The following is a 14,258-nucleotide window of genomic DNA, read 5'->3' on the forward strand; positions in this document are numbered from 1 at the left end:
GACTGCTGGGGCCTCCATTGTGCTTCCAGTGTGTGAGTGTGGCTTTAAACACTATTTAATCAAATAATTAAATTTGAGCCTACGGGGTCTCGGTCTGAGGCTGCCTTGGAACGACGTAAACCAGTTTGTTCTCAAACTCATTACCAGCCTACCTTAGCCCCCCAATCCTGTGGCTACAGACGTGAGCCACTGGACCAATCGAGGAATTTTTTTCTAAATCTATCATCATCATCATCATCATCATCGTTGCTGTGTGTATATATAGGATGTGTGCACCCATGTGCTATGGTGTGTGTGTGTGCTCATGTATGTGTATGTACCGGTGCTTGTGCACATGCTTGTGTGTTCGAGAGTATGCGTGCGTGCGTGCGTGCGTGCGTGCGTGCATGTGCATGTGTGCATATGTTAGGTCAGGTGCTAACTTTAAAAAGTTGATTTTCTCCTCCCTAGGTGTGGGGGATGGGGTTGGGAACTTCGATCTCTAAGTTTATGCAGTAAAGTGCTTTTCACTGAGCTGTCTCCCTGGCCCCAAATGAGGACCATCTTAAAAGCCTTGTCTTGGAGCCCATACCGGGTCCAGTCCACGAAGTGAACTGTACTCAGCCATCACTTCTCCTTTCTTCTTCTTCTTCTTCTTCTTCTTCTTCTTCTTCTTCTTCTTCTTCTTCTTCTTCTTCTTCTTCTTCTTCTTTTGGTTTTTCAAGACAGGGTTTCTCTGTGTAGCCTTGGCTGTCCTGGACTAGCTTTGTAGACCAGGCTGGCCTCGAACTCACATCGATCCGCCTGCCTCTGCCTCCCCAGTGCTGGGATTAAAGGCGTGCGTCACCACCGCCCGGTGCCATCACTTCTTACAACCCTGATTCTCTTATTTGTTTACCTCCCTGGAAGTGAGGACCGGTGAGAGCCGGGCTGACCTTAAAGGAAGGTTTGCTTGCCAAGGAGTCACAAGGACCAGGAAGCCAGGGAGTAGCAGCATCAAGAAGCCAGGAAGCAGCCCCCGCCCCTCTAGTGAGTGGGCTGTTTCAGTTTACCTGGGTGTTGAGCTAGGACAGGGCCAAGGAGGAGCAGGTGCCGGCCGCCCCGTGTGGAGGCCCCAGTGAAATGTAGCTTTTGGAACAGTGGGGTGAGTGGGACCTCTGGGAGAACACCGCTGAGCTACAAAGAAGACACATTGTTTCCCTCCTGATCAACCTTGTTGAGAAGCCTTTAATCCCAGCGCTCGGGATGCAGAGGCAGGCGGATCGTTGTGAGTCCGAGGCCAGCTTGGTCTACAAAGCGAGTCCAGGACAGACAAGGCTACACAGGGAAACCCTGGCACGAAAACACAAACCCAAACCCAAAACCACCTTGTGGAGAGAAGGAAACAGGTGAGCAGTGCCAGGTGTGAGGAAGGTGGGCGTGGCCCAGAGGTCGGGTGGGCGTGGCTCCGAGGTAGGATGGACATAAGGGAAGCACAAGCCAGAGGGGAAAGGCGTGCCATAAGATGTATAAGGTGCCCAGGACACACCGGGTCCCACAGCTAGCACTCGGCGCATGCCGATGATAACACCGATTCTTATCGAGGCTGGAATATTCTACTTCTCCTGGGAAGCGCCTGGCCCTGTGTGTTCCCTGCTGTACGGGGGGGGGGGGGGGGGGGGCAGCGCAGTTTGGTATTAGGGTTACAAGTTGCCATCACCAGCTATTCTGACCCACACTTTTGGTGGCAGTGGCTTTCAGTCCCCCGCGCTCTTGTCTACGCTAGCTGGGGAGGGCGCTGGCAAGTGAGAGTCCCCAGAGATGTAGGCAGTAGGAGCGCTAGGCTGTAGTTCTTCCTTCCTTTGGGGAACCCCCTCCCTGGACTTCCTCCATAATATTTGTGGGAGGCCACAGATTTGGATCAAGCTTAGGCGCTCACTGCCAACGGACCAAACCTTGGGAGGAGGCTTACCAGGCAGTTAATTAATACGCCGTGGTCATCAAGTCACCTCTCCACCGTTCCCCTGTTTCCCAGAGCTGCTGCGGGGTCCTGGTATCAGCAGGAGTCCTCCGGAGGGCTGCTTGCTTGTGTGATGGGTCTTTTTATTCTTTACTTCTGTTCTGTTTACAGGTACTCATATAAGCCGGCACTGGTTTTAAAGATATGGGGCCTCCCCTGAAAAGACTGAAAAAGCCAGGTGTGGTGGGGCAGGCTTGCCATCTCGGCGCTTGAGTTTAAGGCTAGCTTGGGCTACATAAAATCAATGTGTGTGTGTGTGTGTGTGTGTGTGTGTGTGTGTGTGTGTGTTCTGAAAAAAGACTTCCAAAAAAAGTTTGCTGTCTGAAAATAGCAATAGAGCTACAAGGTTAGAGTAATGGCCTAAGAGGCAAAGTGACCTTACGGCGCCCTGTCTGGGCCTGCAGTGAACTGGCTGACTGGGAGGGAAGGCTTGTCTGTGGCTCCCAAGATGGGCCTGGGCCTCACAGGCATCTGTCACTAGCTCACTAGCTCCCCATGCAAAGCCTGGCACAGAGAGCGTGCTCAGTAAGCACACAGTGAGTTGCACGCCTGAGTGCTAGGGCTTGGGCTGGTGTATGTTTGTGTTTACAGCTTGACTCCCACTCCAGCCACACAGTGAGTCACGGCTGAGTGACGGCATCTTCCTGCCCTGAGGACCACAGCAGCAGCCCGGGGGGGGGGGGCGGGGGGGCCCACTCACAAGTATCTCCACTCCCACGCCGCCAGGAGGAGATAAGGGAGCCTGAGAAAGCGCTCTCAGCCTGGGGAGAGGAGCCGAAGGTTGGCTGGTGGGAGACGATGGTGGCTCAGTCTAAGGCCACTGTTGTCCCTAAGGACTTCTGCAGTGGGCAACGCTGAGAGGCAGGATGGATGAAGCTCAGGGAGGTTAAGTGCTGCCCAAAGGCCAACAGCTCTGGGAATTTGTCTTTCAGACCTGCCTGGTGTCCTCAAGCAGGGGAGGCAGTCTTTCTGGCAGCGCTAAGGAGCTAGCTCCGTGCGTCCTCACTCCTGATAGGAGCTAGGCTGGAAAGCTTCAGGTCAGCGGGAGCCACTTGAACTCCCCAGGGGCCCTGGGGAACGATCTGGTAGCTTCCTTTGGGGCCCGAGAGGCCACCACCAGCCTCAAGCAGGTTGCTCATCCCAGCTCTGGCCTGGCAGAGTAAACGCTGCCCTGTCCTTGCCTTAAGCGAGTCTGTGTCCTTCCTGCCTCCTCTTGCTGAAGGATGGAAAGGTGAGGAGGGCCATCCTCAAGGTCCTGCCCCACTGCTGGCGATCCCGGGTCTGAAGTCTCTCCAGTGATGGTCGGGCTGTCCTTGGTTCTATAAGCCCGACTGGGGGGAGAGAGAGAGAGAGAGAGAGAGAGAGAGAGAGAGAGAGAGAGAGAGAGAGAGAGAGAGAGAATGTGTGTGTGTGTGTGTGTGTGCAAGGTGACAAGGGGTGCCCCTGTTCTGAACTTCGCATGTGGGCTCCTGGTGGATAGGGAAGGGGGAGGAAGATGGGGGTGCAGCATGAGGTATTTGGGGCTTCTCGGGTGCGTATACATCTTCAGTTATTCCAGCCCTGTTGAGAAGGTTCCACCAAGGAAGAGCTTAGTGGCGGACGTCCCTGCCTCGCTCCAGCCTCAGAAAGACAGCTAGGGTCCTAAGCACCAACACCCTGCCTGTGGGGACCAGGCGTTTATTTCTTTATTTCTTCTTCTTCTTCTTCTTCTTCTTCTTCTTCTTCTTCTTCTTCTTCTTCTTCTTCTTCTTCTTCGTTTTGAGACAGGGTCTCAGAGAACCCAGGTTGGCCTTGAACTTCTGATCTTCTTGCCTTCACCTCTGGAGTGCCGGGATTGTGGTGTATACCACCATGCCTGGTTTGAGGCAAAGCCTTTCAACCCCACACTGTGTGTCCAGCCAGACCCATGGCTGGGCGGGCAGGGACCCTCCTTTTGTCCCTGGATCCACGCAGGATTTCTACCCAGCAGACACCTGCCAGTATAGACAGAAGAGCAGCCGCCCCACCCCTACGCTCTCACCTGTGCCCCCCACGCTGGACTTGCCAAGAGACAGGAGGCCGTGGGCTGGGAGGGTGGGACTGGAGCAGGCCTGGGCACTCTCTCTACAATCCATTGCCCAATGCACTTCCCTTGCCACCTGCACAGTGCTGGGCCCTGGGGCCTTGGCTTACCACAAGGCCCTGGGACAAACCCCACAACACAGAGCCCCATTGACAGCAGGCCATCAGGGCTGGGTCGGAGGAGACCAAGTCAGACACTGGGTGGTGAGGGTAGCTGAGGGAGCCCTATCATCTTGTTCCAAGAGAGGAGAGCTTGTGGGTGGGGTGGGGTGGGGGGGACGGGGGTGGGGTGCGTCTCTCCTCTCAGTGATGGCTGGGTGAGGCCCTCCCACATCCTGGGGGAGAGGGGGCTCTCCCCAGGGTCACATGGCCCCTCCCTCTCACCTGTGGCAATCACAGCGGGAGCGCGTGGAACCCGGGTCCAGCCCAGCTGGGAAAAGATAAAAAGGGCCCTCGGTGGCTCAACAGCTTACTGCAGCTCGCTGCCTGCTGCTCTTGGCTGCTCCTTCACTCGCCTGCTCCTTCACTCGCCCACAGTCATGCGGTCCTCTTTGTCCAGGCAGACTTACTCCACGAAGGGAGGCTTCAGCTCTAACTCAGCCAGTGGAGGGGGCGGGAGTCGGACGCAAACCAGCTACAGCTCCGTGACCATGTCCAGGACCAGTGGCTGCGGCAGTGGCGGCGCTGGGGTCCGCTGTGGCCCCAGCTCTGGGGGCTTTGGCAGCCGGAGCCTCTATAACTTGGGAGGAAGCAAGAGCATCTCCGTCAGTGTGGCTGGTGGGGCCTCCTCTGGTCGTGCACTAGGAGGCTTTGGCAGTGGGGCCTATGTGGGCCTAGGGGCTGGCCGGCAGACATTTGGGCCAGTCTGTCCTCCCGGGGGGATCCAGGAAGTCACTGTCAACCAGAGCCTGTTGACGCCTCTCAATGTGGAGATAGACCCTGACATCCAGCGGGTGAGGACTGAGGAGCGGGAGCAGATCAAGACCCTCAACAACAAGTTTGCCTCCTTCATCGACAAGGTGGGTTGGGTAAAACCCAGGTGCGGGGGATTAGGGGTCACGGGACCGGAAGCTGGACCTCCACTGGGGGTTAGTATGGGCACAGGCAGTTTTGGCAATGTGCGCTAGACAGGTGGGGTCGGGTGACTGTGGTTTCTGTCTGCTCGATGGCTGGGGTTTCTTCTGTGAGCGTCCCTCAGGCCACGAGGGGCCCAGCCCACCTGACTGCGTTGCAGCCTTTCCTAAGGTGCCAATTCATACCGTTAAGCAGCAGCCTTACCTCATTATTAAAACATGTGTGGAACTCAGGGTTCCTGTTAAGGGAGGTGGCCTTGGACGACTTGTGTCATATTATAGCTGTGGGCAACCATCCTAGGTTGCTTAGGTGGCTTAGGACTCCTACACATTATCCAAGGTTGGAGTCTTGGAATCTGTCTGTCCTCTCAGCGGGAGAAGCCTCGGGGTCAGATACAATCAGAACCAGGAGGACAGGAGGACAGGAGGACAGGAGGACAGGAGGACAGGAGGACAGGAGGACAGGAGGAAGGCTTTGCTGATTCTCCTTCTCTGGTGAAGTTCAGTTTGGGATGGACAGTGAGGAGTGCGGCCACTGTACAGTCTGAATAGTACACTGTAGGGGGGACCCGGATCCTCGAGTCACCTCCAGGGTGACTGCAATGACTGTGGTGGCACTGTCTAGCATTTCTTGCTCCGTTCCATTAGCACTGTGTACCTTGGCCCTGAGCCTAGGCAGCGGGGTCAGGCTGAGGGTCACCCTCAAGCCCTCGATTTGAACTTTCAACACAGAAGACCCTGTCCCTCTTCTCACGTGTCATCTCCGAGGCTCCATGAGGAGTCAGTCAGGCTTGGTGACGCTTTGCCCGTTTTTTAGATAAGAAAGCTTAGGACCACACAGGTACATGAAGGCACCTGCTGCGGTGGCTCCTGGCCAAGTGGCTGGGCCTGGGGGTGCTGTGGAGGTGGGACCCGGAGGCACTAGGTAACAGAGGGTAAGGCAAGTTGTGACCCATGCTTTTCACCTCTCCCCTGGTGACTTCTGGTTCTTTATTGAGCTGCCATGTGGGTGCTGGAAACGGAATCAGGGTCTCAGAGGAGCAGCTGGATGCTCTTAGTGATCCATCTTTCCAGCTCTTTATTTACTTTTATTTTATTTACATATGCATGTATGTCTGTGTGAGAGTGTTGGATGCCCTGTAGTTAGAGTTACAGACAATTGTGAACTGCCATGTGGGTGCTGGGAATTGAACCATATATATGTTTTTTAGAGGCAAGGTCTCTCTGTGTAGCCTTGGCTGTCCTGGAACTTGTTCTGTAGACCAGGCTGGCCTCGAACTCCAGAGATTCACCTGCCTCTGCCTCCTGAGTGCTGGGATTAAAGGCGTGCGCCACCACTGCCTGGCCTCTCTAATAACTGTTTTAAACAGTTGGCTTTAGTGCAAGACTGGTCTCATAAACATCAGCCTCATTCAGTTGTACTCAGGACTAATGGGATAGTAAGACAGAAAACAGAGTGAGTAGGCTCCCGGGGACCAGCACACACAACACGGGTGCAGGGGCCCTGTGTGCTTCTTAACTCCTTAGGGCCTATTCCATATGTTTAAACTGTCCTTTGAGCAGCACTGAGCAGTACTCCCGGCAGTGAGGTGTAGGATGCCACCTCAGTGCTGCTGGCCTGTGTTGTGCCATGCACCTGCTCCCCAGGTGATGTCCGCCCGTCTTTCCGTGGCCAGGTGCGTTTCCTGGAGCAGCAGAACAAGGTGCTGGAGATGAAGTGGGCCTTGCTGCAGGAGCAGAGCCAGAACACGGGGGTCGCCAGGAGCCTGGAGCCTTACTTTGAGAGTTACATGAGCACTCTGAGGAGGCAGCTGGACGCCAAGCAGAGCGAGCAGGGGCGGCTGGAGGCGGAGCTGAGGAGCATGCAGGACAGCGTGGAGGACTTCAGGAAGAAGTGAGAGAACACACGTGCTGCCCTACGGGACAGGACATGACGTTGTGAAAATGGCCACTACTGCCCCCCCCCCCCAGAGGTGCCACTGCTGGGGCCTGGGGCATCAGCATATTTGTTTTTTTTTTCATTCACTTATTTATTTTCTTCCTCCTCCTCTTCCCTCTTCCTCCTCCTCTTCCTCTTCTCCTCCTCTCTTCCTTCTCCTCCTCTTCCTTGTCTTCCTCCTCCTCCTCTTCTTCTCCTTCTTCTTCTTTATCTTAATTAGTCTTTTTGAGACACAGTCTCACTCTTAGCCCCGCTGGTCTTGAACTCTCAGCAATCCTCTTGCCTCCGTCTCAGGGATCAAATTTGTGAGCCACCTCACGTAGTTTCATAAGGTAGGGAGAATTGTGTGTTGAGCCCCATGCTCATGTTATCCATGGTCAGAGAGTCTCACTTCGTCTCTCTCTTTACCTCCTCCCTTCCTGCCTCCAAGAAAATCTAGTCCTCTTGTCACTTTATTCACAAATATTTTTACTAGGCAAATGTAAATTGCCCTTCCTGAGTAGCTCTCCAACTGACACGGAAACGAGGGGACTAGGGCAGCCGAGCACAAGGCTCGTTTTTTTAAATTATTATTGCTCCTCTGATGAGTTTACAGTTCAATAGAAAAGGTTGCTGCACAGCCCAGCATGTTTGAGGTTAGATTAAGCACAACGATGTTGCTTTTCTTCAGAAAAACGTCTGAGGTACAGGAATGTCACGTAGCTGCCTCACCCTTCGCCAGAACCCGAGGACATTCTTGTGTTCATATGTGGTGGCACCCCAAGTTCCCTTCTTGAGAAATGTCAGCATCGGATGTTCTCAAGTCCGTGCCACAAATTTCTTGTGTTTTCATATAATCTTAGTTCAAATCCCAACAAGTCTCTATCTATATAGTTCATTTGCCTAATTTGACCTGGTAAAACCTAAACAGAACACCAGCGTGGTATTTTAAATGTTCAGGATAGTGAGACCCTCAGCCTTGTGGAATATCCAGTTTGGAATTTTCAACTGCTCCATAAGTATCACAAATTTGGAGAAGTGAGTGCTTGAATTGAGATCCAAACGGCCTTCCCAGGACATGGCTGATGATATGTGATGATTTTGAGGCCAGGCTGGTCTTTGTAGATGTTCCAGGCCAGCCAGGGTGACATAATGAGACACTTAAAAAAAAAAAAAAAAGCAAGCAAGCAAGCAAGCAAAAAAACCCTAATAAAATGTAATTTTAAAATAACTTTTTCTATAACTTGACACTGGCAATTTCTAAACCTTAGTCTTATCAGGAGCGGTTGGGGAGGAACTGGTTGTTTCAAATGACAGAATGTCGGTGAAAAGTGGAGGCGGAGGTTAATCATTGTTGGCACAATTGTTCAAGCTGGAAGAGACTTTTCAGGCCCTGATCCAAAGAGGCAGCCTCCCACAGTGTCATGATAGTGTGTGAATTTTATACCCATCTCTTCCAAATTGGGTTGAAAGTGTTTAAACCCTGGCACCACCCCAAGCTTCTTCAACGGGTAGATTGTGTTAAGAACTGTTCCCCTAAGGTGGTGGTGGGAGCCCAGCAAGGCATTCTGGGAGCCAGGTGAGGCCCCTGCCTGAAAGACAGAGCTGGCCTGAGCCTTTCCTGTATCGCAGGTATGAAGATGAAATCAACAAGCGCACTGCCTTGGAGAATGAATTTGTGGTGCTCAAGAAGGTGCGTGGGTGGCTGAGCTGGGGGAGGTGGTCCTTCGGCGGTCAGGGGTCGTCTGGGCGGATCTGGAGCGAGCTGCCCCCCCCCCCCCCCCCCCCGTGCCTGAGCATCCTGCGTGTCCTGTCTTCTTTCCTCAGGATGTGGATGCTGCGTACATGGGAGAAGTGGATCTGCATGGCAAAGTGGACACCTTGATCCAGGAGATTGACTTCTTGAAGCATCTTTATGAGATGGTGAGGGGGGCGTGATCTGCACACATTTATGTGTCACTGGAGACTCTCCCATGGAGGCTGAACTCACCAGTGTCACTTTGCTGGCAAACATTTGGAGCCTACAGGACGGGGCAGGGTGTGGTAGCACATGCCTTTAATCCTAACAGTTGGAGGCAGGGGCTGGTGGTGTGGATTTGAGGCCGGCCTGGTCTAGGTAGACTTTCTAGGCCAGCCAGAGTGACATAGTGGGATACTTAAAAAAAGAAAAAAAAGTTGGGACCCCACCCCTATGATGAGCATCTACCTCTCATATACTAGATGCTCTCAACAGGGCCACGACCTGGGTCAGCTTTGTGTATTTTCTGCTCAGCAGCTCCCTAATGTAGGTGCTGCTGTTGTGTCCATCTGAGAACCAATGGCGCCATCAGAGGCAGGGCCCTTGGCTTGCTCTGTTTGTGATGGGGCAGGGGTTGGAGCAGCTTCCCTCTTTTCTCATCCCCTGCTCTGCTGGGCTCTTCTGCTCTGTTCCATCTGCCTTGCCAGGTGGAGCTCACCCTCAGGGATTCTTGGTGCCCCCCATTTCCCTTTGCTGGGATTCACTGGTATTCTCTCAGGAGTTAGGCCTTCCCTACCCACCCTTAGGCGCAATTGTCTGGTCTCAGGGTTTTGGGTTTGGCTTTGCTGTATCCAGAGCACAGGGCTGGCTCTCCCAGCATCCCTTTCGTTTGCTTTACCTCCGCTCACTTAAGCATTTATAGGGTTCCTCCCACATTCAAGTAAGACAAAGTTCCTGCCCTTGGGGCTGGGATCTTAAGTAAGGGAAGCCCTGTTGGGACAGGCTCAAGGTGCTGAGGCTCACAGGGCGGCTGTGGTGGGGGCGCTTCAGGAGGGCAGGAGGTGGGAACCTTGTGAAGAGACAGCACTTGCAATGGATCTTAAGGAAGAGCCGGACTGCAGAAGCAGGCACAGGAAGGGCCCAGCTGGGCAGGGCCTTGGCGTCAAACGGCACAGCGTCTAGGGTGGCGGGAAGTTGGTAAGCTGGGCACGGAGCAGATGAAGACATAGAAAGGGAAGGTAGCTGTGGACTGTGCTGGAGGACCGTGCCCTCCTGACCAAGGGCTTCCTCGGCCACCAGGGTCTCCTCTGGGGCAAGAGGAGGGCCAGACGAACGGTTCGTTAGCCAGTCGCGGTAGCCAAGCCGGCACTCGGGATTCAAGTCCATGCTCTGGCTTTGGCCATGACACCTCTGTGTGGTGACCTTAGAACTCTTGTCTCTCAACTTCTGCCGCTTCCCTTTCCAACAGTTTCAATGATCCGTTTCCCCCACCCTTGTGCTAAGAGCATAGCCAGCACCCCAAGCTGTCAGACACGGCCTCCATCTCTGGTCTGAGTCACTTCAGGTTACCAAGGGTTTAAAAAGGTCTCTCTTTTCTGCTTTTTTTTTCTTTTTCTTTTTTTCTCTTTTTTAAATTTGGGACAAGTGACTTAATCTCTCTGCAGAACTAGAATTTTTTTTCCTCTTGAATTCTAACTCATTGTGTTTGCTGAGCGGCCAAGCTGGTGCTTGAACCACAATAGCTACTCAGAAAGTGAAGGGTGCTGCCACCGCTCTCTCTGTCTGCCACAGTACCCTGGGCCATGTGTGCGAGGGAAATGCTAGGCTTAGAGAGATCATGGAAGGCACCCTTTCCCCCTTTTGTCAAGACAGACACTCACACTGCAGTCCAGGCTGCTTTCAGATTAAAGCCACCTCTTGGCTTCAGAGTCCAGAGCGCAGAGCGCAGAGTGCAGGCAGGAGCTGCCATGTTCAACGGGTGTTGTCCTTGGAGGGAAATCAAGAGGGCAGCATGGCTCAGGGATGCAAGGGATGACAGGGGCAGGGCCCTCCAGGAGCCAGAGTCCTTGTGACCCAGTGAGCAGATCACAGACCCTCAACTTCACATCACCTTCCTGGTCACTAACACAAGCTTTTAAAAGGCGGAGGCCCTAGAAATGCAAGGAAGTCCTGAGAACGTTGTAGTCCGCTGCAGTGACTTCTGGGAGCCGCCAGGGCTTTGTCACTGCCTCCCTTCCTCTTGTACCTGGTACTCTGGTAGGAATCCCTTTCCTTCCAAGCCTCTCCCCTCCCTTATCAACCGTGGATGGTTGAGCAGGTAGGCCGCTCTGAGCATGCACCTGCCATCTGGGGCACAGGCCACCTGGGGCACAGGCCACCTGGGGGCTGCCTGTCTCTCAGGGGATGTGAGGGTCACAGACACCACAGACCCAGGGTGGCACGCTCCCCTCATCACACTCCCGCCCCGTCTCTCAGCAGAAGGTCCGTGCATCAACAGTGAAGATGCATGCCCACGCCACAGTGGGGAGATGCCGTTGTTTTCCTGGTGGTCGATTCTTCCTAGGGAGTCCCTCTGGAGAGTCCCTCTGGGGCCACAAGGGGCCTGTTCTCCATCCTTTGCCTCTGCCCAAGGCGTAAGGCAGGGCTCTGATGGCAGCTGCTCCTGTTTCTCCAGGAGCTGAGCCAAGTGCAGATCAATGTATCTGACACCAACGTGGTCCTCTCCATGGACAACAACCGCTGCCTGGACCTGGACAGCATCATCGCTGAGGTCAAGGCCCAGTACGAGCTGATCGCCCAGAAGAGCCGGGCCGAGGCCGAGTCCTGGTACCAGACCAAGGTGAGCAGATGACCGACCATCTTGGCTGTGCAGGCTGGGGGTGGACCTCTCCCTGCTGGAGAGGCCTGGCCCACTGGGCCCTCAGAGCTCTGGGACTCGGAATACCCAGTTCTCAGGGGACTCCCGGCCCAGGGTGGGCTCTGAGGCCAATGGTTACCCGGCACGTTAGGACTCTTGATAGTCACTGACACCTTTTCGGACCCCAGTACGAAGAGCTGCAGGTGACAGCCGGGAAGCACGGGGACAGCCTCCGAGACACCAAGAATGAGATTGCAGAGCTCACTCGCACCATCCAGAGACTGCAGGGCGAGGTGGACGCTGCCAAGAAGCAGGTGGGCTGTGGGGTCAGCCTGCAGAGTCACCTGATCCTTCTGGGAAGGGGTTCCTGGGAGAAGCGACCTGGGTTCAGAGAGGGGAAGGGACTTGATGTAGGTCACACAGGGTACCAAGTGCTGGAGCATGTGGCACGACCTCCTTCAAAGGGACAACTCTGTGCCGTCCGTCTCCAGGATGTCAGAGAGAGAGAGAGAGAGAGAGAGAGAGAGAGAGAGAGAGAGAGAGAGAGAGAGAGAGAGTGAGCGCGTGCGCTCGGGCCAGAGGGTTCTAGGATGCTCAGGCTGTGTAGGTGTGGCCAAACCGTGTGCCTTCTTCCACAGATGGAACAAGGCGCTTGCCTGGCAGGAAGGCTCCATTACTTACTATACTTCTCCCAACCCCCAGGGGTGGGGGTGGGGTGTCCGCGTTTCCTTAGCGCCTCTATTAAATTCCCTCTTAGTTACGATGTTTCCTTCTTCTTTTTTTTTTTCTCCAAATGGGTTGGGCAGGGTGTGGAGCTCCCAGCTTGAGAGCAAAGGGGTGAGCGGGGGTGGGGGGGGTGGGGGGTGGGTAGGGGGGTGGGAACCCTGGAAAATATTCCCAATACTTTTATTCCCATGGGCAGTGCCAGCAGCTGCAGACGGCCATCGCGGAAGCGGAGCAGCGTGGGGAGATGGCGCTCAAGGATGCTAAGAAGAAGCTTGCCGATCTAGACCTAGCCCTGCACCAGGCCAAGGAGGACATGGCCCGGCTGCTGCGGGACTACCAGGCTCTCATGAACGTCAAGCTGGCCCTGGATGTGGAGATCGCCACCTACCGCAAACTGCTGGAGAGCGAGGAGAGCAGGTGGCAGCCCCTCTGTACACCGCGGGGAGACCTGGGGTCTGTGGGTGGTGTCTCCTCCAGCTGTCCTGGCTTCTGCTCTTCCCTCCCTGGGCGAATTGACCGTCCGTAACTCTCGGGGTGTCCCGGCTCAGCAGCAAGGTTTTCTTGGCGAGGTCAGACCTGGTCCTTTGGGAGTCAGTTGTCCCCACAGGAAGCAGGGAGAGAGAGGGGAGGCTTCGAAGCGTCCTGTAGAAAGGCCCTCAGGCTCAGCTGGAAGGCCTTGCTTGAGTCCTGGGTTGTCCACACTCCTACTGCTTTGTGTCTCAGGGTCTTGTGCTCAGGCCCTGGCACCTAGCTGGTTGTACAAAGAGGCAGGGGCGAGGGCGTCGGGGCAGAGGGAGGCAAGGCTTGCATGTGGGTTTCCAGACCTCTGACCTCTCTGGGCCTTTGTTTCTTCTAGGATGTCTGGAGAATGTCCTAGTGCGGTCAGCATCTGTAAGTATCCACCTCCTCCCTCCCTCCCTGTCTCTCTCCCACCCTGCCCATCCCATCCCATCCCCCCCCACCCCCTGCTGTCTCTTCCCCACCCTGCCCATCCAATCCCTCGGGTCCAAGTCCTAAGGGGTCCCTTTTTTAGAATCAGGGTCAAAGGGTCTGGCAGTGTGAGCTTTCAGCAACTTGTTGCATTACCCTCCCCCAAGTCCTTCGTGGGGTGGGGGTGGGGTGTTCTGGGTTCCCCCTGACCCTTCCTGGCTCGACAGTTCTGCTAAGCCCAAGCCTTTGTTTTGCAGCGGTGACTGGCAACTCTACCTCGGTGTGTGCAGGCGGTGCAGCTGGCTTCGGGAGCGGTGCCAGCAAGGGCGGTTTCAGTGCCGGTGTGGGCTACGGCACTGCCAAGGGTGGGCAGGTCTCTGGGGGGACCTCAATCCTGAGGAAGACCACCACGGTCAAGACCTCTAGCCGGAGATACTAGCAGCAAGGCTTTGTGGGCTGGGCGGTGGTCCTGCCGACCACGCCTTCTCAGGACCACAGAGGCTGAGTGTCCTCGTGGTGCCCAATTTACATATGTTTCGCATTTGGGAAAGGGCTCAAGTTTACGCAGGGTTTCTCCTTGGTTACGCAGTGGAATGGGAGGGAGGTTAGGCTCGCCAGCTGGCTGACTTGGGGGTGACCTAGGCATTTAGAGGAGGTAGGATGTCCACCCCACCTACCTCAGCAGATCCACTCTGAGTTCAGGGCAAGCTGGAAGAGGCCGCAGTGGTTCCCTGAGACCCCTTCAGCCTCTCTCCGGGCTAGCCTTGTCACCTCATGTCCTAGGCCTTCTCTGTGCCTGTGATGTCTCTCAATAAACAGTGACTACAGCAAACTGCCTGTGGCTCCAGTCTGTCTCCCTGGGGAACAGGAACGTGCCCCCCCCCCCACCCCAGGTAGCACTCTCATGCAGGGTGCTGACCTCGTGCTGTCAAGACTCCCTCATTCCTGCCTTCAGGACCAGGTGGGCTTCGGGTAGA

At 55.0% G+C, this 14,258-nt stretch overlaps 1 protein-coding gene across 1 annotated transcript; it reads left to right on the forward strand.

Annotated features, from left to right (window-relative positions):
- The first annotated feature begins 4,513 nt into the window (after nt 1-4,513).
- Nucleotides 4,514-14,113, forward strand: KRT79 (keratin 79). The gene is made up of 9 exons (XM_084749628.1): nt 4,514-5,058; nt 6,789-7,006; nt 8,663-8,723; nt 8,858-8,953; nt 11,443-11,607; nt 11,814-11,939; nt 12,548-12,768; nt 13,208-13,242; nt 13,539-14,113. The coding sequence occupies exons 1-9, from the start codon at nt 4,579-4,581 to the stop codon at nt 13,718-13,720; spliced, it is 1,584 nt and encodes a 527-aa protein (XP_084605754.1). The 5' UTR covers nt 4,514-4,578; the 3' UTR covers nt 13,721-14,113.
- The last annotated feature ends 145 nt before the right edge of the window (nt 14,114-14,258 follow it).

Source organism: Acomys minous (assembly GCF_964271855.1).
Source record: "Acomys minous genome assembly, chromosome: 12".
Classification (NCBI taxonomy): domain Eukaryota; kingdom Metazoa; phylum Chordata; class Mammalia; order Rodentia; family Muridae; genus Acomys; species Acomys minous.

Bases quoted from the DNA above. Each gene is read 5' to 3' on its own strand.
- KRT79 (XM_084749628.1), top strand. From the start codon at position 4,579: ATGCGGTCCTCTTTGTCCAGGCAGACTTACTCCACGAAGGGAGGCTTC. The intron at 7,007-8,662 runs GTGAGAGAACAC...CCTGTATCGCAG, and splicing joins GTGGAGGACTTCAGGAAGAA to GTATGAAGATGAAATCAACA. The intron at 8,724-8,857 runs GTGCGTGGGTGG...TTCTTTCCTCAG, and splicing joins AATTTGTGGTGCTCAAGAAG to GATGTGGATGCTGCGTACAT.